This window comes from Podarcis cretensis, assembly GCF_951804945.1.
Source record: "Podarcis cretensis genome assembly, chromosome: 8".
NCBI lineage: Eukaryota > Metazoa > Chordata > Lepidosauria > Squamata > Lacertidae > Podarcis > Podarcis cretensis.
The window spans coordinates 40177145-40202883 of NC_137177.1; the positions used below are offsets into that span (position 1 = coordinate 40177145).

Below are 25739 nucleotides of genomic sequence, written 5' to 3' on the forward strand. Positions count from 1 at the left end.
CACATGCATATGGACACTCTGGAGTCTACATATGTGTACACCTTAAGGTGTGATTGCAGCATACACATTTGCCAGCTTGTACATCATACAGAGACATCTGGCATCCTTGCAAGTCTCACCCCCAAGGGCTTGCTGCTGTTGACTGCATAGACAATGGGCTCATCCACACTTTGCCTAGAAAGCATGGGTCCAATCGGTTTGGCCTTTCCCCCATGTCTTTCCCCCTGAAAACCTGCTCTTTAGTGCTAAATCGCAGCAAATGACAATCTCTGGAAATCCTGAATGCTGTTTGTTCTGATTCAGCACTAAAACACGTGTTTTTGTAGGGGAAAGCAGCGGGGCAAGTGGAAGTGTGGGTGAACCACACACAACCAAGTAAGCCAGGATCCTATTTCTAGCCTTGGGATCCAGTTGAAGTATGTCAGGGGACAGCTCTGCCTATTTCAGCACCACGGACAGTGGTTTTATTTGCATACTTTGCTGAGCCCTGAGCAGAGCTTGGCAACAGATTGGATTCTGTCTCAAATGAGCAAGCTCAGCCTGAATTACCTCGGCTGTCCCAGGCTGTGATCTGGGACCTGGAGCTTTCTGCAGACTGCAATTGTTCTGCAAACCAAAAGATCTGGTTTCTGGACCAGATTCTGATGAATCTGTCAGGCCTGCCAGATTTGATTTTAGATAGAGCGGAATTAAGTTGTCATCTAAGAAACCACAATGTTGCAAACCTGACAATATTTATAACCAACTGCAGAGTCCAACTCACACTATGCCAGATTTCAGACTGTTAAGAATGGTGTTCAAGTTAATAAAGAATCCCATTGAGGAGACAGTATGAAACACGCCAGCTTCTTGGTCTCATTTCATGTGTACAGCAACTTATGGGGGTGTGGAGTGTGTGTGTGTGTGTGTGTGTGTGTGTGTGTGTGTGTCTGTCTGTCTGTCTGTCTGTCTGTCTGTCTGTCTTCATAATAAAACTGAGGATCTCATTGTGGATAAAGTGTCAGACTTAGAACAGGGAGGGCTGGATTCAAATCTCCAGTCAGGCACAAACTTCATGAGGTGGCCTAAAGCTTCACCAGTCGCACCTCACAGTGATGTTGCAAGGATAAGGGTTGGGGATTGGCTCCTCAGAGGAAAGGCAGAATTAAAATGGGGTGAGTAATGCTACTTTCATTACCCCCAAATTTTGTCTGGAGCTGAAATTGCTTGAGATAATGAACCAAATTAGACTACTGAAATAGTACCTAACTAGTTACTGCCGTTGTATTGTATGTTCCAAAAAGACAGGAAAAAATAATCCTGCATTTCAAAACTGTCTGAAGAGCATCAGATTGAGGAAATCTGGTGTCAGCCTGTCTTTGCTCCCTCTTTCTGTGGGAGCCAAGCCAGGCAGCAGTCACTTTTAATCTGTGGAGTGGAGAGGGAGAGAGCAGTTTTTCAGAGCTTTTCTCCCATTCCAGGCTTTGAGTCCAGAAGAGTCTACTGTACGTCCTTGCAGCTTGTCGTGCCTTGTTTTACTTTCTTTCCTTGGTTTCTTTCCCTCTGTTTCTTTCTCTTTCTTCTGATGACCATTGGAATGTTTCCACCCTCCTCCTGCAACTGTTTCTTTGGGGTTCTGAGGACTCCTGCTTTTAAATCTACTTCTGGGCCTTTCTGCACTTCTTTCCCTCTTGACATTTGCATGGGATACTGCTGCCCTTCTTTGGCCTTCCACACAGACACTCTGCAGTTTCAGGTAATGAGGCTGCTGAGGAGGGGGGGAGGGAGGGAGGTCAGTGGTGAAATGCAAGAGAAGCATCTTCATGGTAGGCGATTAGCCAGTAGCTAAGGCAGCAAATGCAATACAACCCACCTCTGAGGCTCTTAAGTAAAGGTAAAGGTACCCCTGCCCGTACGGGCCAGTCTTGACAGACTCTGGGGTTGTGCGCCCATCTCACTTAAGAGGCCAGGGGCCAGCGCTGTCCGGAGACACTTCCGGGTCACGTGGCCAGCGTGACATCACTGCTCTGGCAAGCCAGAGCCGCACACGGAAACGCCGTTTACCTTCCTGCTGGTAAGCGGTCCCTATTTATCTACTTGCACCCGGAGGTGCTTTCGAACTGCTAGGTTGGCAGGCGCTGGGACCGAGCAGCGGGAGCGCACCCCGCCGCAGGGATTCGAACCGCCGACCTTTCGATCGGCAAGCCCTAGGCGCTGAGGCTTTAACCCACAGCGCCACCTGCGTCCCTCTTCTGTTAAACAGACATGGACTGATCCAGGGCAAATTCTGCACCCTGTGAAACTCCCGGCCACCTAGGTGAGGTCAGGTCCCTCTTTACCTGGACCTCATTCTATGCACTTGACAGCTATCTGCACTTCAGTGCAGTGGGCAGGGCTACATTTGTTTGGGTTGGTCAATCTTAGCCAGCTTTTGCACACCTGGTACTTTCCAGCATAGCGATGAAAGTTGTAGTCCAGAACATCTGGAAAACATCTTGCCAGATTGGCAAACGCTAGTCTAAGCAATCTGTTAGTATGAAAATACTAACATCCTCCCCCTTTTCATGACATCATTGCTGCAGATTTTAGCACATTTGCAGCCTATTTACATACAGATCTTGTGATCCACTATTTACATTCCTTTGTGATAGGAGTGTGGGAATGAAACTCAGACACTGAACTTCCGTCCTGTGTGCTTTTGTATTTTCTCTCTTTTTTCATTGCTTTCGGACAGAGCAGACGTGTGTGAAGCTGCTGCTCACGCTAGCCATGTTTGTTGTTTTGATTTGTAAATAAAGGAAGCTTTTGCGATGCCAATGCCTCCACAGCCTCACTTCTTGCTGTTACTCTGCTGATGCATAGCGTGCCCACAGCTCCACAGGAGGTGGGTCACTGATATTGGATGCTGGCTCCGCTGATGCCATTCAGGGGCCCTCCCGACACAATCTTGGTGGCTTGCTTGAAGGGTAAAATGAGTCTGGCACTAGCTGCAGTGTCACATTTTAAAAAACTGGGAGTGTCACATTTAAAAAAAATGTTATGCAACTTTCTGGTTCTCTCTGAACCAGTGGGCATGACATAGCTGCTGTGGGTGGGTGTCCATTTCCAGCTCAGCACACAGTAACTAAAGCCCTTATTGTGGATGCCATTTTATGACCCCGCTTTAGCTTTCAAAAATCATTATTTATCTATTGCTAAATGCTCTTCTGGCTTTTTTTAGTGAAACCAAGGCATGGTGTTGTAACACTATGTTAGAATTATGGTACATCATGATGGTGTTATAGCACCATACCTCTCTTTCATTGTTGCTTTTAAAATGTAGCTAGAGAAGCATGTTAGTGACACTTTAAAAAGTTGATTAAAAAAATAAAAACAGGGTCACAAAACAGCACCCACCACAAATGTCACGATCAATGTGTGCTGAGCTGTGATAAGTTAACTTTCCAGACATGTCGCTGCCCATGTTGAACCCCTCTCCTTTAAAACCATATTTACACATGTGGAGATTGTGGTACTTTTCCATCCTTCTAGAAAATTCCACTCAGTGTGGTCTGAGAGATGGTGGAAGAACCACAAGGAAAATACAGGGTGGCAGTGACTGTATGGTGTCATCATGTGGAACATGTAGTATAAGAAGTGAGTGAATGAAACTTGGGAATTCCAACTTTTGAGGCATCTAATCATAAGCTTGCATTTTTATTAAAGCTTATATGTTTAATCAGGGCTTGTATTTTAAGAATGAGTTTAAAAAATGTTCTGTTTCATGCCAGGCAAAAGACCAGTTGCCTAAAAACCTTGGCAAGATGTTTTACTCCTAGACAAGGGGCCCCCCTGATTTATAGCAGAAAACAATTCTCAAAGTCGTAAAAAGGGAATTACAGGCTGACAGCCAAGGTTACACTGACCCTACAAATTAAGGGTGGATAAATAGTAAAATGAGCCATATCTTCTTCCTAAGGTTAAGAAGGTCAAGAGCAGTGAAAAAGACAACTGACTTGGCTGGAGAAAGAAAGGGAGCATTTGTGGGGAAGCCTTTTCTAAAGCTGTTTCTTTCTTAAACTAAGATCCTTTTAAGATTTCTTTTCCTTTTAAAAGGTTGTTTATGTATTAAATATATTAGTTTAAATATAATTATGCAAAGGATTTAAGAAATGCTAGATTCTTATTTCATATAGTTGGAAGAGATCACAGGGGCCATCAGCCACCAGACCCCCCTTGCCAGACAGGAGACGCCATCGAGCACTCCTGATATATGGTTGTCAGGCCTTTTGTTTAGAAACCTTCAAATGAAGGAGATCTCAATGTTGATGTGAACTCAAAATCCTTGACATATGCATAAGATAAAAATTCAAGATTAACTATCTGTTTTGGAAGGCAATAGGGCAAGGAGGGCAAGAGGTGAGCTGGTAATTAAGATTCCTTGTTGAGACACATGTAAGATATATTACTACTTATTTGTCATTTATAGATAGAAGAATATATAGCTTTTTGATTCCCATAATAGGGCAAAAGGAAATGGGTGTATCTTTTGTGATTGGTTCTAGCAAACAGCCAATAGGAATTTTAACCAGGCTGATTGGACAGAGGCAGCCACAGGAGGAGCAAGGGGGCTGGATTAAGGAAATATAAGTGCTGGCCAGAATGGCAAGAGGCCAGGCCAGAGCTTGGTAACCATATACCACTGTGCCTCATATTTATTTGTCTGACAAATAAATTACTATTTTAATTTCTCTATTGCTGCGTCAAATATTTCATTCCAGCTAAGCGTTAACCACAAGCAGGGTGCTACACTTTGATGCCTAGCATGAATGGTGCCCTGAGATAGGGCTATATATTCTCATCTGTTCTGAACCCAGCACTCTTTGTGACACAGAGAACACAAATATATTTATTTGGAGGATTGAAGTATACTGGAGAAAGGGACTAGATTTGTGCTTGACAAACCCCACCTATGGGGAAGAGCTGCTTCCCCTCAGGCAAAGAGGTTGTTGATGTGTGTTACTCTCCTCTTGCAGAGCAAATGTCCTCAGGAGGGCTGGTGTTTGCAGCAGAAGGTGGGCAATGTCAAAAATGCTGCAGATACAGATCTGTCACCTCTCAGACTTGAAGCAACCTGTCCTTGGGCATACCCCCAAAATCTGCTGCACTCCCTGAAGTGATGGGGTGCTGGAGCAAGGAAGGGGGCCTGTGGGCTGGTTGCTGCCTACCCACCCCAGGTCTCCTCCCTCCACTGCTCTCTCAGTGCATGAACGCACAACCCTTAAGCTTGTATCCATTCACAGCTTTTTAGTGAGAGGTCAGGAGTTTGCTTGATACCCTCCCTGCTTGTCTCTCCCCACCAAGCCTTGAGTGTCTCTGTCCTTGGAATAGACTTTCCATTTCTGCAACCTGAAGACTGTGTGTGTGTGTTTGCATCTGCATTTGGAGAGCTGGTTTAGAGGAAGAGAAACTTGGGAATGCAGCAGGAAGGCTCTGTCCTTTCTCTGACGTGCTTTGATGTTCTCTAACCCTTCCTGTGGAGAAGGCAGGTGGGAAGGCTGAGCATGACTGCAGTGCACCAGAGAGGGAGAGAGAGAGAGAGAGAGAGAGAGAGAGAGAGAGAGAGAGAGTGCTCTTCCTCCTCCTCTAGCTGGGGCACCTCTGGGCTGTCTTGCTTTCTCCTTCCCACCTTTCAGAGAACATGCTAGTGGGGTGCGGCATGCAGGCATGCAACGCTGGGCCCTTTGTGAGCCTGCAGATCTGCTTCCTCTTCCTGGGGGTGCATCCGTAGAAAGTGAATGTCAGCACTCTGCCCTTCTGCCTGCGCGCTCCCATCTTTATTCATGAGGGTAAAATGGAGACTGGCTGGCTGTGTAGTAATGTTGTTGGGAAATAAATAAATAAATAAATAAAAACAGGTGCATTTCCATCCAGCGGGAGCATGACTCATCCCCCCACCTCCCCGCCCTTGCCTATCACTGGGCTCCATTTGAGCAGTAGAATGCTTCAAACCAATCTTTCCTTGGTGAGCTGGGGAGGAGGAGGAGGAGGAGTTAAGCCAGGGGGGTGGGTCTCCTTTATCAAGGCCGGTGGAAAGAGGCCAGCCCACTGCAGAGCTGTGCATCTTCCCAGCTGAAAGAGAGAGAGGAGAGCCTGTCTAGAGCTGGAAGTGGCCAGAGAGGCAGAGGAGGACGTTGCTGCTGCTGCTGCTGCTGCTGCTCTTGCTCCTTCTCCTTCAGAAGAAGAAAGGCAGCTCACCATGCCAGAGTGCTGGGATGGGGTAGGTACAGCTCAGCCAGGCAAGATGGGGGGGGTGCAGGTGGTGGGGCTGCTGCATGCCACTGCTGGGCAAGGGGAGGGGCACCCCCCCCAACGTTACTGGAGACCCCAGCCTGCTCCTTAACCTCAATGTTTTCTGCCCCAGCTTAAGACAGTTCAATATGAGGGGGATGGATCTGCACTAGTCCTTGAGCACGTGTGCCAGGTAGGAGCCTTGAAGGACAGCCTGGGCCACCCTCTCTTAGAATGCGGATGGTGCTTTTCCCTTTGCAGCCACGGAAGGAGAAATCAAGGCACGATGCATTCCGATTGCCAAAGACCAGCTTGGCCTGGAGGTCCTGCCCTCTCATTTAAATGCCAGGAGATGTGTGTAGGCATTTTGTGGCAAAGCAAAGAGGCATTCTGCCCTGGCTCCAGCACACTCTGTGATTGCTTCAACCTGGCATTGAGGGGAAAGGGGTCCACAGGATGGACCAAGCCTCTTGTTCCTGCTTCCCTTTGGGACAATCACAGACTTGGATGGTGCATTATGGAGACAGGGCATGGGAAACCTTTGTGCATTCCCTGGGTGCAACTAGCGGGGTGGGCAGGCAGGGGAAGCATCTCCTCATTTTGCAGTGACAAGGGCTGAGGCTGCAGGCATTTTGGGGGAGGGGAGGAGGAAGGGGATAATCCATGGCTGGTTCCTGCAGGTTCCCTCCTTGCTGTTGTGTCTGAAGCACCCAGCAAGCAGATGGGCGAGAGGTTCCGCTGAGGCACATGCTGCTGCCTGGTGTCACCTCTCTGCTGTGCAAAGGGCATGTGTGGCATCTGGGGAGAGAAAGTGCACCATTTTCTCTGCACACCCAACATCCCTTTTGGCACGTACACATCTCCTTCCCTCCTTCCCTCGCTGTTCCCATTCCTACTGGCTGTCCTCTTAGAGCCTCCCTGCCTGGCTTGCAGAGGTGGGTGGAGGGAGAGAACCTCATCTGTGGCTTTGCGCTGGGTGTCGGGACTCATTTGCAAAGCAGGAGGAGAACATCTTTGGCGCCATGAAGCTGAGGCAAGACGTCTCTCTGTCCTTGCTGAGACCACCCCTGGCAAACTCTTCTTCCACAGAGCTTTCCCCATCACGGACAGAGCAGGTGGAGCCTGGAGGCAGAGCTGAGCCAGGGCTGTCCATCTGGAGGGCTGCCTTGCCTTTCAGCTCTGCCCTGCTGTTTGATCTTGAGCAAAGCTTGCCCTTGACAGGGATCTCTCTCTCTCTCTCTCTCTCTCCCCCTCTCCCCCCCCCAGCATTGCTGATGCTCTTGATAGGCATCTCACTCCACTTCCAAGATGTGGGGATAATCTTGGCTAAACCTGCCAGGATGAAGGGAAGAAAGGAGGAGTTTCCCATAACTGCAGCCTGATCCTCCTCAAGGATGGTGGTGGGATTGGAAGGGGAGAAGCGGGTGGCCAAGCAGAGCCTCCTTCAGATGACTGGAGAGTGCTCTTTACAGCAGCTTTTTGGCTGCTTCCCTGCTACAGGGTGGAATGGGGTTGGGTAATAGACTGTGTGGCTGTTGTTGCCTCTAATCTACAGGGTTCCCCCCAAAAGGTGTTTGCTTCTAAAATATGCAGCTTCCTCTGTGGGGCTCGGTGGGGAGATTTTGCTGGGGTGGAATGGGAGCCATGAGTTCTGTTGGATCATGAGAGCCAACCTCCTCCCCCTCCCCCTCTTGCCCTCCTTTCTGGCATGGCTGCCTCTGCCGTCGCCGCCACTTTGGTCTCTCTTTGCCCTTCCTTGCTTCCATCACTCCCCATATGCTATTGCCAGTTGAAATGGCTGCTGTAGAGGTCAGCTGAGGGAGGAGCCTAATGAAGCTGGTCTTTTAGAAGAGCTGTGAGTCGCCTAGTACTGAGTCAGGCCTCTGGGCCGCGTAGCCCAATCTGACAGGCCGTGAGGATGTCTTGAATAGGGTACTACGTGAGAGTAAGTATAGGAGCCTGGGGCACTCTGGGCATTTGCTTCAGGGGCCCTCTTCCTTTCCCCTTCCCATCTGGAGTGGGAAGGGCAAACTGGGCATTTGTTACCCAGAGGGGGATTCTGTGCGTTGCAGAGCTGCTGGCCTCTCCCATCCCAAATGCCCTATCTATGGCCTCATTTTTAATGTTCCATCTATCTAATTTATATTCTGCATTTTTCTGCAAGAGCATTCAAGGCAGCTTGCAATAATGAGCAATAAAATGCAATAGCAAGACTATATCAAAACAGTGATGCAATAGATGTACAATATCAAAAATGAGAGGTGGTGGAGCTTCTGGAATTGACACCTTCCACCCTGGTGACCCCCCGCCCTGCCCTGATCCCAGGTATGTACAAGTTGTTTGGAGCTACTCATTCATGCTGCAATGGCAGCCTGCACATGTTCTGAAGCCCAAAGGAAATATTCCCACCACAGCATGAGAACCTCGGCCAACACTGTCTGGTCGCAAGTGATGCTGGTCATGCTTGTGAGATACTGACGTGAGAAGGAGCCACATTGTCTCGCTGTCCCTAGAGCTTAACTAGTGTGGGTTGAGGCCGAACCATACCAAAGCTTATCCCATGTAACAGGAAGATGTTCCAGAACAGAGACCTGGCCCTGAGAAGGGGCTCCACTGCCAAAACTTGGCTCCAGATAATAGGAAGAACATAGAAAGAGCCTGCTGGATCAGGCCAAGGGCCCATCTAATCCTGAATTCTGTTCTCAGAGTGGCCAACCAAGATGCCCATGAGAAAGCAGTCTCTGAGCACAAGAGTCGTCTCCCCTCCTGTGACTTCCAGCATCTGTTATTCAGGAGCATTACTGCCTTCAACTGTGGAAGCAGAACCACCATGTGGAAGAGCAGAACCACCATGGCTAGGAGCTAGTAGAATAATAAAGAATAACAATACTAAGCTATTCTGCAGCACTTTCAAGTTTTTAAAGGGTTTCAAAAACATTACCTCAATAATAGTCAAATTTTAATTTTATTTGACAAAATTTGCATATCACTTAGCTGTAAGCAAATCCTCTAAGCAGCTTACAGAGATAGATTTATGTATGCCTTAAAAATATTTTTATCCATTTTATCAATGAAAATGTTGACCAGGATGGTGGCTGCTGTGAAAAAGTTGAATAGCATATTAGGGATTATCAGGAAAGGCAGAATGATAATATCTTCATTCTAGCCTTCCTGCCCCAGACCTACAACTCCCATCAGCATCAACCAACATGGCCAAATGATGCCGGGGCTGATGGGAATTGTAGTTCAAAACATCTGGAGGACACCAGCTTGGGGAAAACTATACCAATTTTATTTTGCAACTGCATTTGGAATGTGTGTGTGTAATTTGGGATGTTGTAGAACTGAACAGAACAGGGGAGCTGCCATGAGCAGGAGCCTGGAACAGCCAGCTTCCAAGGTTATTGGCTTAGCTGTTTCTGTTTCTGTTTAAAATTGTTTTAATGGTTATATTTTCCCATAGCTTGGCTTTATTGTGTATTTTAATTAAAGATATTGTAATATTCCGTATTTTAATTGTGGATTGATCTTACAGTTGTAAATAACTTAGAAGCCATTTTGGCATATAAGCAGGATATACATTATTATTAATAATAATAGCTAATAATAGATCTGGATTGCCTTCTTCCAAGTGAGCAGCAGGGCCCCAATCCCTTCCTTGAGTCCTATGGGCCACTAGAATATTTCTGAATATTGTTGGCAACTGTGGCCCTTTTATACTCATGCGTTGGCATCAGGGGCATTAATGCCCAGCCTCTCAGGACAGGGACAGATCACAACCTTCTGTTTTGAATAATTTCACTAGGCCAGGATCACTAGGGACCCATAGTCAGGTGCCCCATCATCAGCTATGTTGAGATACATTTGATCCATCCTGGCAGGAAGTTGGCCTCCTCCTTGCTGCTGTTTGACCCCCATTTTCTGCCTCTCTCTTTCTTGTGGGTCCATGGTGTGAGAGAACAGATGAATTGGTCCCTGATCTACTGGCTCCCACATCGTTATTGGAATTGACTAACCTAGGCCATCATCCTAGAAATGTATCACTTCAACTTAACAAATTGCAGTCTATTTGCATCATTTTTATAATCATTCAGGGGGTCCTTTTAAAAAGTGGGTGTTTTAGGTTGTTCTCACAGCAGCTCCATGAGGTAGATTGCTACTATGTGTGTTTTACGAGAGGGGAACCCCACTTATCCCATGCAGGATATGGATATTCATCCCTCTGCCCACTTATTATATCTATTTTTATTATTTCATTGCATTTATATCCCACCTTTTTCTCCAAGGTGCACAAGGTGCCGTACACAGCCCTCATTTAATTCACACAACAACCCTGTGAGGTAGGGTAGGTTGAGAGGCAGTGACTGGTCCAAGATCACCTGGTGAGCTTCATGGCAGAGGGTGTCAGGGTTTGAACCCAGGTCTTAGTTTGACACTCTTAACTACTCCACCATACTTGCTGATGACTTTTGTGGTGACCCTGGAAACACACAAAGAGCATGGGCAGGGGAGCCAGGCTTCCACACTTCTGAGGTCTTATGGGAAAATGGGGACTGGCTTCTTCTAACCATACAAACAGGCTGACCATACAAACAGCAGTGCCTTCCACAAGGAAAATTGGAAAGTGGGAATCGGAGAGAGAAGACGGAGGTGCCTCTTCCTCCATTCTGAAGTGGATCAAGCGATGTGCACCTGGACCCTTCTTCCTGCCAGGGGAGGACTGATACAGCTCTTTCTCTTCCATCTTTCCTCCAGGAGCACGATATCGAGACTCCATATGGGCTGCTGCATGTCGTCATTCGGGGGTCCCCGAAGGGAAATCGCCCGGCTCTCCTGACGTACCATGATGTGGGACTCAATCGTAAGTGTAGCACTTTCCTTCTGACCAAGGTAGGAGAGGAGTAACTCCACCAAAGGGTGGGAGGTTCTCAGTTTCTGTTGATTGGACCAACTGTGCTTCATGGTTTGGGCACCAGAAAGGAGCAGGATGGAGGCAGCAGGCCCCAACTTCAGTGCCTGAGGCCTCCTGGGCTGATTTGCACTTTTGGGGCTGCGAGTCCCAAGATCTTTTGAGGCAGAAGAGAGGGGCCCGATTTTAGTTGGTGACCAAGAAACAGAGACACAGAGTTAGGTAGAGAACTATGATTAGGCCAGCCAAAAGTCTGAAGACAACATAAGCTTCCGAGCTACACCAAACACTTCCTCAGATAAAATGAGTATTTTTTAAAAAGGGTATAAATTCTTGCATTTCTTCTTAGACTAGGCTGGTCCAGCAGATCAAGAGGCAGATAAAAATCAAGACAGACAGACAGACAGACAGACAGACAGACAGACAGACAAGAAACTCCCTTCCTCTTGACATCAAGGAGGCCCTTCGCTGTACTCTTTTCAGGGCCTGGGTATAACTTTTATTTAAGGGAGGCCTATCCAGACATGTAGATGTTGGCACCCTTTAATCTTTTTTGGCTGTTTTAATTATTTTAAACTGTTTCTCTTTCTCGATAATTTTAATGGTTTTTGTAAACTGGTTAGAGATTTTACTTCAATCAAGAAGTGTATACATTTTGTTAAAGGCCCTATTGTTGAGTCCTGTTCCTTATGCCCGCTGTCACCTGTGTGCCCAATAATGTCTTGTACAATTTGAGTATGGTGGTTGCCAATTTCCCTTGCAAAATCAAAGCAACGCAGAGTCTTCCATGTCTTAGAAATATGGTTCGTTCCCACATATTTACACCTGGAGCCTTCAAGAGCGGGGCTGCAGAACATTACACCCAAAGAGTGTCCCTCAATGCTTCTCTCATAGCTTCAGCAAACTTGGCTCCAAAGCAACAGCCAGTTATGGCCCCTGGTATGCAGCCTCTTCCAGCCAGGGTTCAGGAATCCATTAGTTGGAGTCTTCTCAAACTCTAACCCTTCAGAGATTGCCTCCCCAATCATAACAATAAGGAACATAGGAAACTATGATTTTGAGTCAGACCACTTGATCCATCTAGCTCAGTATTGTCTGCACTGACCGGCAGCAGCCCTCCAGGACTTCAAGCAGGGATCTCTCCCAGCCCTTCCTGGAGATGCTGGTGATTGAATTCTGCAGGCAAAGCAGTTGCTTTTCCACTGAGCTGCAACCCAAGAGTCTGACAGTGCAGATGGCAACTGTTGACATTCCAAGCTAGTCACAGGGGCTACTAATTGACCAGGAAAAATCAGGCCTACTCTGCTGCCCTGTGCCTTTAGCAGAGGCTGGCTGGTGGCAGAGGCTGCTGTTGTTGCTGCTGCTGCTGCTGCTGGGGTGGCGGGGGGGGGGGAGAAGAGATGTGGCTGGGTGAGGAGGAGGCGGTCATGTGACTGTTCGGCATGAAATTGCTGCTGCTTGTCCAAAAAGGTCACCTTGGAATGCTGCAGAGGGAGAGGGGGGCTGCAGGGAAGGTGGCTGGGAGGCTGATCTGCCACAGCCTGAAAAAGGAGGGAGGCAGGAAAAAAGCTGTCAAGAGAACAGAATGGAAAGCTGCAGGCTGATTCCTTGCAGGCTTGTTCTAGGCTGCGCTGGGAGCAGAGCTGGACCAGGGACCTTGTTTCCATGCCACCCCTTTCCCCTGAAATTTCTGTCCCTGAGAATCTGGACAATGCTAGTGGCAAACCATTGTAGTCCAGTATGTGTTTCTGTGTTGCAGGGAGTTGCACTAGATGACCCTGTGCTGGCTGGGGCTGATGGGAGTTGTAGTCCAACATCTGGAGGGCGCCAGGTTGGCAAAGGCTGCCCTAAAGTGTGTGTGGGCCAGCATGGCTTGCTCCCGCCAACCCCAGCATCATATGCTTGTGCTGGCTGGGGCTGATGGGAGTTGGAGTCCACCAATATCTGGAGGTTGAAGTCTGTTCTGTGGGAAACGCCAAAGGTTAGCACACTCAGCAGCAAGGACTGGCGCAATGGTGTTCTCCACCAGCAAGGCAAGAAGTTGGCACGAGAAAGGGGAAGATCAGTAGGCCTGGTCCCACGGAGCAGCTGGGGAAAGCAGGCCAGGCCTTCTGCAAGGCCCATGGCTAGTGCTGCTGGCTATGGTTGAGGCAGGCAACACAAGTTGCCTCAGCAGAGTCTTGGATGAGCTGGCAGAGCTTCAGTGTGTGGGTGTGGTAGTCGAGATGGAAGCACCACCCTCTGGATGTGCCATCTGGCCACTTAAAAGGCCAGTGCGTTTTTCTAGGCCGTGAGGCATTATCAGTGGTTCCCAAAGTGGGGAGTAGTGGGGGGGGGCAAGCAGTTTATGGAACCAAGAAGACAGTGGCCAGAAAAGTTTGGGAACCACTGTTTCAGGCTCTGGGGACTGCCTTTTAGTCTCCTCGGGGTTCCCCTGACCTCTCAAAGCCACCTGTGTCTGGTGGCAGAGGTGTCTCTTCAGAGGGCTCTGGTGCCAGTGCAGTTAACCACCCACCAATTCAATCTACATTTACACATAACAATGAACAAATGCAAATTTGTGTCATTCTCCGACCCTTTTAAGCACCTAGCAATTTCACAGGTTCCTTGTTAGTTGGACTACTGGGCCCCTGAGGGCCAGGGATGATGGTTTCCCAGCACTAGGCAGTTACACTGGTGCAGAAACAGCTTGAAAGGAATATTTCTTCCTCCCCACACCTGGCTGACATTAGGGCACAAACAGGTCACACAGGAGAGCCAGTGTGGTGTTCATGGTTAGAGTGTTAGACTGTGACCTGGAAGACTGGAGTTCGAATCCACACTCATCCCTGAAGCCCACTGGGTGACCTTGGGCCAGTCACTGCCTCTCAGCTTAGCCTACCTCACAGGGTTGTTGTGAGGATAGAATAGGAAGTTGAGAACCACACACACCACCTTGAGCTCCTTGGAGGAAACAATGGTTTATAAATGCTATAAATACAATAATAAAATAAAGGGCAGGGCAACCAGCGCTCAGAATTTATTTCCAAGGACATGCTTCTTTGTTCCTCAAGCTTTGCAACCTTTTTTTGTCCTGAGTCCTGTTGACTTTGACTCTGTCTCTCTTCCCGCCCCCACTTTGATCCCTTGCAGACAAGCTTTGCTTCAACACTTTCTTCAACTTTGAGGATATGCAAGAGATCACCAAGCACTTTGTGGTCTGCCATGTGGATGCTCCTGGGCAGCAGGCGGGGGCCTCACAGTTCCCTCAGGGGTAGGTGCCTCCCATGGAGCAGCCTCTCCCAAACTGGCACCCCTCCAGGCATTTTGGATTACAACTACAACTCCCATTATCCACCAGCATCATATGGCTGAGCTGGCTGGGGCTGAAAGGAGTTGTAGTCTGAAACGTCTAGGACACACTCTGTTCTTGCTGTGTTATGGGATTGCTTGATCATCATTGCTACACCTGTCTTCCAGCACAGCTGGCCACACCTGGCCAGGTTTCCCATCAGGGATGAGGAATGTGTTGCTCTCTAGGTGTTGTCGGACCTCAGCTTCCGTCATCTCCAGCCGTCAGCCAGGTGGGCTGGAGCCAACGAGAATTGCACTTGGACCCCATCTGGAAGGGCACAGGGTTCTCCATCCCTGCCTTAAACAGAGTCCCTCAAACACTCCCTTGTGGGTCATGCTGTGGTGATGGTTGTAACTTGGCAACCTAGTGAGGATGTGAAACTTGTGGTGGATGACGACCTCATTGCATGCTGATATCAACTCTTCCTTGGAGGAATAACTGTCATGGGTCTGGGTATCAGTCATGTTGGTCATGTGAGCTGGCCCTGGTTCGAGGCAAACATGGCTGGACCTTCTCTAAGGGTAAATGGCATGGGCAACCAATAGCTCAGATGCTGAAGCAGGCCAGCCCCACACTCCCACTGACTGGGGGAGGAAGGAGAGGCCCAGGACTGGCTCAGAGGACGGGGACTTCTCTAAAGGAGAATTGGGGCTTCCCCAGAAGAGCAAAAAAAGGGGGTGCTTCCCTAGTCCCTGGTTGGTCTTTCCCTCAGATCTCCCCCATCATGCTAGGAAAAGACTTCAACATTGTGTCCTGACTCTCCTGCTTTGTCTTCACAGGTACCAGTATCCTTCCATGGACCAGCTAGCTGCCATGCTGCCCAGTGTCGTCCAGCACTTTGGGTGAGCCTTGGGTGACCTACTTTTCCTTGCTGTGATGTGAAATCACATGATGGGGCAGGACTCCCAGAGAGGCAGTGGAAGGAGGAGGATGGTTTTTAATTTAGCTTGGAGCAAAAGCATCATACCTTTGCCAGCCTCTTGCCCTCTAGATGTTTTGGACTCTGGTTCCCATCTTCCCCATCACCATGTGGTCCTTCTGGCTGGGGCTGATGTAGTCCAATCCATCCAGAAGGCAGCAGGATGGAGAAAATGATGGCATGAGTGAATGGTGGATGAAGTAATTGGATAAATTGCCACTGATAAAGCTGAGGAATATTTTAGATCTGGTTAATGAGTTGCTTGGAAGGAAATAAATCAGCTGATAGTATTTGTCTTATAAAAGTTCTATGATTAAGATATTTGGCAAACACGAAGCATCAAACTTTAGTTGAGTGAAGGAGGCTTGAAGACAGCCACAAAAGTCCACCAGTGGGAGGAAGGAAGGGAAGTGGCTGCCTAGGGGACCACTGATCACTTTTCTTTCCACAGGTTCAAGTATGTGATCGGGATTGGTGTGGGAGCAGGCGCCTATGTCCTTGCCAAGTTTGCTGTAAGTGATCAGATGGTGGGTGGGTGTGTGTCCTGCATCGTAGCCAGACAAGGGTTTTGGGTTTTTTAAAAAAACTATCAAGGCCCAGCACCATTTTTGGTGTTTTCCAGGGCAGGGACCTCCAGTCTGATCTTTGGCATGCTTACTCAATGAAGCTGATTGCCGGGTAAGAAGAGTGATAGTACCAGCAATTCCTATTTGAAGGGATCTGGGACTTGCAGCTCAGGGCTTTGGAGAGAAAGCGCTTTCTCCACCCCACCCCCCTTTGACTTCCCCAGGGAAGTCTCAAGTTGTGGCTCTGAATTGGACTGACTGTGCCTTGTTACTAGGCAGAGCAGCCTTCCTTGACTTGGTGCCCTCCAAATGTTTTAGACTACAACTCCCATCAGCTCCAGAAAAGCACTGCTCCGCTGGCTGGGGCTGATGGCAGTCGTAGTCTAAAAGCATCTGGAGGGCACCAGGTTGGGGAAGGCTAGAGAAGTTTATCCAATCAGCATATTTGTATTTTTAGATTCTAAAGATATAGTGCTTGCTTTATGATGCTCACTTTTATGCTTACTAATTGCCTCTCTGTCCCAGTGGATACATCTGTGAGCCAGAATAAACTCCATCTGCCTGTCTATCTGTTTTGATTTAGCTGATCTTCCCAGATCTGGTTGAAGGCCTTGTTCTGGTCAATGTGGACCCCAATGGCAAAGGTTGGATTGACTGGGCAGCCACCAAGGTGAGACAGCCTCCCCTCCCTGCTGCTACTGGGTGTGTGTCAGAGCCAAGTCTCTGCAGGCCAATTGAGGTTTCTGATGCTGCTGCTCAAGTAGACTCATTTCTGGGGATGGACAACTGAGTGAGGTCTCTTTGGATCCATGGACATCTGTGCAAAAAGCAAAGTTCATGCATCTCCCTCTGACAGCCCATACAGAGCAGCCCATACAGAGTGGGGTCACAGGACATGTTGGGGGGCAGGTGTTGGCAACTTATTGTTTTATCCATTTTTAACTGCCATTAATACATAAAATGTAGGGAAAAAATCCCCTCCTTTCCTATCAATAATAAAACTAATTACAATGGCTTCCCTGATTGTTCACTTTTAGTTTGGTTTGCTTAGCATACAAACAAACAAACAAACAAACAAACAAACAAACAAACAAACAAACAGCAATATATTCTGAGGTAATTAGTACAAACGATGAGTACATTTGCCCTCATGTGGCTTGTCCTAATTCACTGGTTCAGTTTCCAGGTATGTTATTACTGCCTGCCAGTCTTTCATAAAATGATCTGTTTCTGTCTCCTTTCTTGGCTTCTAAATTGTTGTGCTAATTGATCCATAATTAAGAAATCCCAGGGTTTTCTTAACCCAACCCAGGCGTGTAGGGGTTTTCATTTTTGTGCTATCTCAAATTGAGCAGCTGTTCACTAATCTCCATCTAGGGCCTTGAATTCTTGCTCAAAATATCCCAGAGCGCAATAACCTGTGCAAAAAAAAAAATCAATTTTGCATCTGTTTGCTTAATCCCTGTGACCTCCCCCCACCCTTCACCGTTTGCACAACTTGAGAAGAAAAGCAGTTCAACCTTCAGCAATGAAGGCAATGAGTGACTTAGCACAGAAGGGTTGAGAGTGGGATGTGTAGAGTGTGCAAATGGCACACAGAGCCTAGCCCCTAAAGAGCTTGCTGCTGCCACTCTTCAGCATCTGCCACCTGAGGTAGCTTCCTCACTCTGCCTAATTAGAGGGCCAGACCTGGAAGCTTCTCACACATTTAATGTAACAAGCTAGATCTTTTTCAGTGGGCTACTGGGGTGTGCAGCGTGTTCACATGCAACCATTCTTGGGGCAATTAAAACCCCCACACCTCCCAAAAGAAAGCTGCCTGTGGCTCAGTGCAGTGCTGGATCTGTATAGTAGTTACCATAGTCCTTTGCTCCTATTTTCCAGCCTTGTGATGGAGGCTTCTCCAACCTGGAGCCCTGCACCAGGGCACACTGCCATTCCTTTTTGTGGGTGTCACAGCTTGGCACATACTTGGTTGGGTGTGTGATGATGGGTTATCTCAGGAGACAGAGGGCAGGTGGGCAACAGTGGGCCATCCTCAGCTGACAAGACAGCTCCTCCCAAGAGTTCTGCTCCCCACTTGGCTTGGGACCAAGTGACTGGGTTCTATGTCCACTCCTGAGCGTCCATTGCCTAGAATGTGCTAACTGAAATTCTTGACTCACCTGTAGGATATTTCAAGCACATAAACTCTCAGTCATCCTTAGCCCATCACAGTGGACTGCCCTAGCTTAATATCCCTGAACTGCAGAGGGAGAGGCCTGTCTTTAGTCTGCCCCCTGCCCCCCTGAGTTCACATATAATTTGGGGCTTCATAGTGACCACAAAATAACACTGATGGGCTCAAAAGCTCAGATGACTTTAAAAGGGAATTAGACCAGCCTTCCCTAGTCAAGGGTCTTCCAGATGTTTTGGACAATGTGCATCATCCCCAGCCCCAGACAGCTGTGCTGGCTGGGGCTGTTGGGAGTTGTAGTCTGGTTGAGGAAGGCTGAATTAGACAAATTCATGGAACAGGAAAAGATTGTCAACAGCTATTAGGTGTGGAACATCAATTGGGCTTAGAAAGAAAGTCACACTTACTTCAGGTTCAGAGGGCATCAGAGTGGACCGTTAGTCTGATATTGCAAGGCAATTAATTCTTTACTCTTATGCTCCTATGCTCTGCTTTCAACTTTCAGCTCTCTGGCCTGACCAGCACATTGCCTGACACAGTTCTGACTCACCTGTTCAGCCAGGTAAGAAGCATGCAACAGCTATGGAAGGAGCTGGGAGCGGTGGGGAGTGCTTCTCTGTTAATCTCCTCCCTTCTGCTTTTGGGGCTGTCAAAGGGCAAGACTGAGACACTTCTTGAAAGCCTCTAGCTGGCCCTGTCCAAGAATGACTGGGGGAACCTCTTTAAAAGGACATTGCAGTCTGAGTCTCCCATGCAAGGAGCTTGAGAGGCAGCCAGGTGGAGGTTGTCACATCCTGACAAGGTGTTGGTTCCAGTGATGCAGCTTCCCACCTAGTTCTGGCAATATTTTAGTGCAAGCCACCAAAAGAGGGCTTGGGTTTCCCACAGTAAAAAATATCAAATGTGACCCTGTGATGCACAGAGATCTCCAGGTGGCTGCACTTTAAGCAGACACTTACAGGTGTGGAGGGCTTGGGGCAGAGAGGAAGTCCCTGTTTAGTTTCAGCAGTCAATAGCAACAGAATGCCAGAGACTCTGTAAAAGAGATCCAGAGTTCTGCCCCACGAAAACGACACATTTTCAGGGCTGAGACAAAAGCCCTGAGCCAGGCCTGAACGGTAGCAGGGCTCCTTTAAAACTTCACGCAGGTCTCTTCCCAAGGATGAATCCAGAGAGACCATGCTGGGATGTGTGTGTGAGAGAGAATATGAAACCAAGTGAAAAGCCACCTGTCTGCAGCACCCCCCTTCTGGCAGGGTATCAAATACCTTTCCTTACCTAGGATCAGGGGTGGCAGCCAGCCAGCCTGCTCAGCAAACTCAAAATTGCAGGGGTGACCAGACTTCATTTTGTGCTGTGTTTCTAGGCACAAGTCTGCTCTTTAAAGCACCATATCCAAGTGCTTTGTTTCCCCCCCCCCTACACTTTCCCTGCAAAAACCTGCTCTTTACTGCTGAATCCAAGCAAATAGCAATCTGTGGAAAACCCAAATTGCTGTTTGTTCTGATTCAGCATCAAAGGGTGGGTTTCTGCAGGGAAAGTGTCAGGGGCAAAGAAAAGTGCTCAGAGACAAGGTACTTTAAAGTGCAGAGCTGTCTCTGGAAAATGTGGGGCAAAAGTTAAGTACAGCTGAGTCCTAGATTTGCAATTTTAGCCTGGCTCTTAAGTGGTGAGCTGTGCCCTGCAAACAGGTGGATCCAGCAGAGTCCTTGGGCTCACAGAGGTGCTTTTCCAGTTGATGCCTCCTCCAGCCCAGAACGGTTGCTCTGGTCCTCAGTTGTGCTCTGACTTGGCCTCCTTTCTGTCTGCCCTCTTTCCACACCCACAGGAAGAGCTGGTGGGGAACACAGAGCTGGTGCAAAGCTATCGGCAGCAGATCAGCAGCATGGTGAACCAGTACAACCTCCAGCTCTTCTGGAACATGTACAACAGGTACGTGCAGGGGCTGAAGGAACTGCATGCATCTTGGACCATGCTTTCCTCCCAACAGACAGCTACCACCATACTCTCCCCAATTCCCCCCTTTTAAAATTTGCTTGCAAGCACTATAGCTCACATCCAGTTATTATGAAGCTTGTTTTTAATAATACCTTCAAAAAACTATTTATTATTGTTTTTATTTATTAAAATGTATATACTACTTGATTGTAAAAGCATCCCCTAAAACCAAGCAAATTTCCTATGCTTGACAGAGAGTTTCTTGCAGAATTTTACCAATACTTTGTAAATAAAAGGTGAAACACCACAGTGTGATCAGAGGCGGAGCTAGCTGCTCTGGCACCTGGAGTGGCATGCACCCGGGGGTGGGGCTAGCCGCCCAGGGGGCAGGGCAAGTGCCCCGCCCTGGGGGTGCACTACCCATGATGAGCGTCCTGGGGGGGTGTCACCCCCCCCTCAGGGATGACACCTGGGGCAGACCACACCCACCTTGCTCCACCTCTGGGTATGATGCAAATATTGTAGTCCTGCTGAACTCAGTCGCAGAGCCCCTGCATGTTTGTCTGCTTCAATTAAAATTCCTCATTTTTTTCTCAGTCGCAGGGACCTGGACATTAACCGACCTGGAAGCATCCCGAACGCCAAGACACTCCGGTAAGCCATTGATTTGCTCTAGGGAGGATGAGGAGGGGCCCCGAGCAGAGCAGGTCTCTCCTGCTAATCACGTTTCTCCCCTTGGGGTTTGCAGCTGCCCAGTGATGCTCGTGGTGGGCGATAACGCACCGGCCGAAGATGGCGTGGTGAGTAAGGAGCTAAGCTCCAAAGGGTTAATCTTCCCTGCTTGAATGATGTCTGGGACCAAGCTCATAGCATGGGTTTGTCCTTCCCCTAGACTGCAAGCTTGTCTTTTCTTTGAAGGCTGGGGGGAGGCGGGTGGCAGGTACAGTATTTAAGAACAACTAGAGGCCTCCTGAGAATGCCTTTGCAGACTTCAGGCTAGCCTTCCCCCCCCCCCCCCAGCTTTGGGAAAGAGAGAGAATGAGAGAGAGAGAGAGAGAGAGAGAGAGAGAGAGAGAGAGAGAGAGAGAGAGAGAGCGCTAGAGAGCTGCAACCCCCCTGGCTCCTAAGGGGATTTATTTATTTATTATTTATTGCATTTACTTCCTACTTATTTTTTATTATTTTTATTTCATTGCATTTATATCCTACCTTTGTCTCCAAGGAGCTCAATGTGGCTCCTGATCTAATCCTCACAACAACCCTGTGAGGTAGTTTAGGCTGAGAGTTGCAGTGATTGGCTCAAGGTCACCCTGTGAGCTTCATGGCCAAATGGGGATTTGAATCCCTAGTCTCTCGGTTCATAGTCCAGCACTGTAACCCCTACACCATACTCCCTATCTTTATTTTTTGAGTCATAGTTAAAAACTGGACTGTCACGTTCCTTTTATTTATTTCAATTGTTGTTGCCAAAGCTGTACACCACCCCCATTTTGCTACTGTTTCCCTGTTTTTGAGGGTTTACTGCAGTGCCGAAGCTACAGGGAGGCTAGCCAGGTTTTTTGGCCCAAGTGAAGCTTCCAGAGGGGTGCCACTGAGGCCCCCAGGCTGTGTGTGTGCGTGCACAAATGTGCGAGGGGGTTCCAAACTGGGTCTTTGACCTGGGTGAAATAAAGCCTAGTTTCGTCCATGGTGTATTGAACCTCAGAGGCTGATTGTGTTGGCTGCTGGGTCACACCACGTGCAGGGCAAGTGATGCTTCTGCTTCTGGACTTGATGCTATTTTGAAACTCTGACTTTGCTGTTTGTTAGGTTGAATGCAACTCCAAACTGGATCCAACCACCACCACTTTCCTGAAGGTGAGATAGAGGAAGGGCAAGTCTTCAGGACAAGTCCTAATCCTTAGTCCACTCTCCCCCACCCCTAGATCTCATTCTGTGGAAGTGATTTTGATTCCATCAGAATTTGCTCTCCCCTTCTTCCTCCCACTGGACTCTTAAGGTCCAAGGACAAACTGCAATGTCTTATGTATCTATACCCCCAAACCCAATTGAAAGTAGGAGCCATTGAGACACCCAGTGGGGATGGTGGGGCTTACCCCCATTTACTTATGAGCCACAGTTCTGGAGATGATAGGAGCTACAGGCATTGCACAGGGTGGAAGGCCACCAGCAGGGGTCACTCTAGTTCTGGATATCTTGCATTTAAGGCGAGTCGTGAGGTTGGCCCACAAGACCCCTACTGACTTTGTGATTGGTGCAACTTGGGCTGGGCGCTTCCTGCCCTTTGGGAAGGGGAGCGGGGAGGCTGTTTCAGAAGCCACAGCCCTTCATTAGACATCATGGCAGCCTAGCCTTTCTAAAGAGGGACAGGACTTGAAGCACAGCGTGTCAGCCCTTCCCTTAATCTTTGTGCTTGCAAAAGCTGCTGCTGCTTCCAGCTCTCTTTCTCCAAATGGGGTTCTGAGTCTGGAGGAGGCAGCCCTTCTGCTTGCCTTCCCCACCCACAACAGATAGGGATTTGGCACCTGAGCCTCCTAATGTCTCCCTTTCCCTTCACTAGTTGAGGACGTCGGCCATCTTGAAAAGATGGTGGGCATCTCTGGTTGGTTGATTGGTACAGAGTGGCATTGACTGAAGCCAATGGAAGCTGGGATTTGCAGGCACCAGGCCCAGCAGTGACTCAAGGGCCCCTTAAGACTGTACAGTGATACCTCGGGTTACATATGCTTCAGGTTACAGAATCCGCTAACCCAGAAATAGTACCTCGGGTTAAGAACTTTGCTTCAGGATGAGAACAGAAATCGGGTGGGGGTGGCGCAGAGGCAGCGGGAGGCCCCATTAGCTAAAGTGGTGCTTCAGGTTAAGAACAGTTTTAGGTTAAGAACGGACCTCTGGAACAAATTAAGTACTTAACCCGAGGTACCACTGTACTCCAAGCCTAACCCAACCTGCTGCCTTGCTGATGTTTTGGACTGCAACTCCCATCAGCCCCAGCTAATGACTGGGCAATGGATGCAAATGAGGGGAGGGGGGGCTGGTCACCTGGAAAGGAAGGTGAAGCTTTTCTGACTCAAAACTCTGTTTTCCACCCAGATGGCTGATTCTGGTGGGCTCCCTCAAGTCACACAGGTGAGTTCTTCCTCTTCCTCCCTGCTCTTGGTTATTAGAAGACCTTCTGTGGAGCTCAGAAACCTCCGTCTGGGTGTGCCTGGGCACTTAGGCTGGGTGGGATTCTCCCACCTCTCTTCATTTCACCCAAAATTCTCTGAGTTGCGTCCTGCTCTAGGATTAGTTGTTGCAGGGAAGTTGTTTTGAAGAAAATCCACATTTTGGTTCCAAACAGTTTAAAGCAAAGCAAAACCCAAATATCTCTCTCCCCCCCCTTCCTTGGTGATAGGGAGTTTGTGCGACTGGGCAGGGCAGGGCAGGGGGAGGAGGAGGAGGAGGAGAAATAAAAACAAGATCAGAATTTAGATTCACAAACTGGATTTAAAATACAGAACCTGAATTTTAAAAGCTCAGATTCAGAAGATATTGGGCTCATCCACATGTGTCTAATATCCATGTCCTGAGCTTGATGCACACACCCACACCCGCTATTTTTGCAATGTCTGGTTGTAGGTGCTTTTCTTTCTGTTTTTCATCCGCATCCCTCTGATTTCTTGAACAGCCTGGAAAACTGACGGAAGCATTCAAGTACTTCCTTCAAGGGATGGGCTACAGTAAGTATTTGTCTAGTTTGAGGGATCAGTGTGCTCAAAAACTGTATTTGTGTAACCGAGGGATTGTAAGAGATGTTCATGTGTTTGTAATTGGACAGTGTAGAAGCAGGTGACTCAGCAGAGGATAATTTCCTTTTGTCTAATGAACTGGCCTAATTTGTACCTCCCAGAATAATATTTGGATGAGAGTATAATTATTCTTTGGATTTCACACTTGGTCAGTATCTGAATTTTATGATGCAGTTGTCAGCTCAAAGTGTGTACCAAAACATGTATTTTAGGATAAAGCATTTTTTAAATGCATACATAAGACTCATATAGGTATAAATTTTTATTTTGTGATAAATTCAGAGTCAAATATGTATTTAAATATGTTTTTTTGTATGGACAGAATGGACTTATGAGCAAACACTGGCAAAACTGGCACATATTAGATATAGGTTGATCCACCTGGCCCTTCTCAGCTCAGACTGTGACCACATTTAAAGCTGTATTGTTCCATTATAAACAGTCACAGGTTCTTAAGGGTGGTGAGAGCTATTAGAAGACTCCTATCCCCCCACCTCCCTTCAAGCTACAATTTCCAGAGTAGTTTAACAATCATTCTTCCTTCCTTGGGAACCCCGGGAATTGCAGCTCTATGAGGGGAATAGGGGTTTCCTAATAACTCTCAGCAGCACCCTTAACAAAATACAGCTCCCAGAATTCTTTGGGGTAAGCCATGACTGTTCAGTTGGAATGCTACTGCTTTAAATATATAGTGTAGGTGTGGTCTCTACGCATTTAATGTGCTCCCATGTGTCCCCACTTCAGCTCCAAACAGATTATTAGCCCTGTTGTTGAGAGCCTGGTCATGGACAAGGTTCCTCCATCAAGGGCCGTGGCCTGCTGGATGTGCCATACAGAGGCAATGAGCCGTTAGTGTGTTTATGATCAAGGAAATGGGTGTGTTTGGGTGTTCTTTGCCTGATACTTCCCAGTTCTGTGCATGTCTCTGACACCATGAGAACAACTTACCATCAGCTCCAGGATAAATGGTTTGGGAATTAGCACCTGGAGCGTGGCCAGGGCTTTGCAGCCCGGCTTTGCAGATGGATGAAGATGTCAGAACCCAAAGGACATTTGCACTTCTGAAAGTGTGGATTTAGAGACCCGTTATCTGCCAACCATTTCAGATCTGTACTTCTCTTCTCCCAGTCCTGATCACCCTGGTCAGAGAGAGCTTGGCCTGAGCGACATTAGGTATCTCAGAAATAAATGATAAACAAAAATCAAAAGAAGCATGGAGTTGGAAGGGTCCCAAAGGGTCATCTAGTTCAATCTCAACAATGCAGGAATAATTTGTATGTGTGAAAATCTTCCTGCCATTTTTGTCTCTTTTTCTTTTTCTCTTTCTCTCTCTGGTTATTGGTTGTGGTGTTCTTGTCTTGTTTTTCTGCTGTTGATCAGACAAGCCTTGAATGTGTGATGTTCCAAAATAAAAGCCTCTCTTGCCCTCCCAACCCTCAACCAGACTCTCTTTGCTTCCACCTCCTACTCAACCTCCCCTCCATATCTCTCTTAGTTGCATACCTGAAGGACCGAAGGCTGAGTGGAGGATCAGGTATCCCCTCCCCCAATGTCTGCTCACTGTCACATCCACATGCTGCATGTACCCCTCGCCCCCGTCCTCTCCTTATTGTGCATTGCTGCTGTACAGAGTGTGCTTTTCTGCTGCAGCTTCCATAGTTGGTCCTGCAGTAAAGAGACAGGCAAGTAAACAGGCGACTGAGGCTGACAGACAAAGAAGCATCTGCCCTCCCCTGCTGCATCTGTAGCATGACTCACACACTATGGGAAGCGCACAGCTATGTCATTCCAATGGCGTTTGTTGAAACAGATGAGTTTTCCCAAAAAAAGATTTGCCGCTGTGCTTTCCAAGGCAGC

At 48.0% G+C, this 25739-nt stretch overlaps 1 protein-coding gene across 5 annotated transcripts in view; it reads left to right on the forward strand.

Moving 5' to 3' along the window:
- The window catches only part of NDRG4 (NDRG family member 4), a 50679-nt gene that overhangs the window by 19196 nt on the left and 5744 nt on the right, over window positions 1-25739 (forward strand). For 2 of the 5 annotated variants that reach the window (XM_079989210.1, XM_079989208.1), the window contains exons 4-16: window positions 11005-11110; window positions 14291-14411; window positions 15272-15334; window positions 15863-15923; window positions 16561-16647; window positions 18659-18715; window positions 19982-20085; window positions 20689-20745; window positions 20840-20891; window positions 21901-21948; window positions 23185-23220; window positions 23762-23813; window positions 25378-25416. In XM_079989210.1, the coding sequence (XP_079845336.1) occupies window positions 11005-11110; window positions 14291-14411; window positions 15272-15334; window positions 15863-15923; window positions 16561-16647; window positions 18659-18715; window positions 19982-20085; window positions 20689-20745; window positions 20840-20891; window positions 21901-21948; window positions 23185-23220; window positions 23762-23813; window positions 25378-25416 (883 nt within the window). Of the gene's footprint in view, window positions 1-6053; window positions 6239-11004; window positions 11111-14290; window positions 14412-15271; window positions 15335-15862; window positions 15924-16560; window positions 16648-18658; window positions 18716-19981; window positions 20086-20688; window positions 20746-20839; window positions 20892-21900; window positions 21949-23184; window positions 23221-23761; window positions 23814-25377; window positions 25417-25739 lie in introns of those variants that run through there. The other 3 variants (XM_079989211.1, XM_079989212.1, XM_079989209.1) reach the window with 3 other exon arrangements.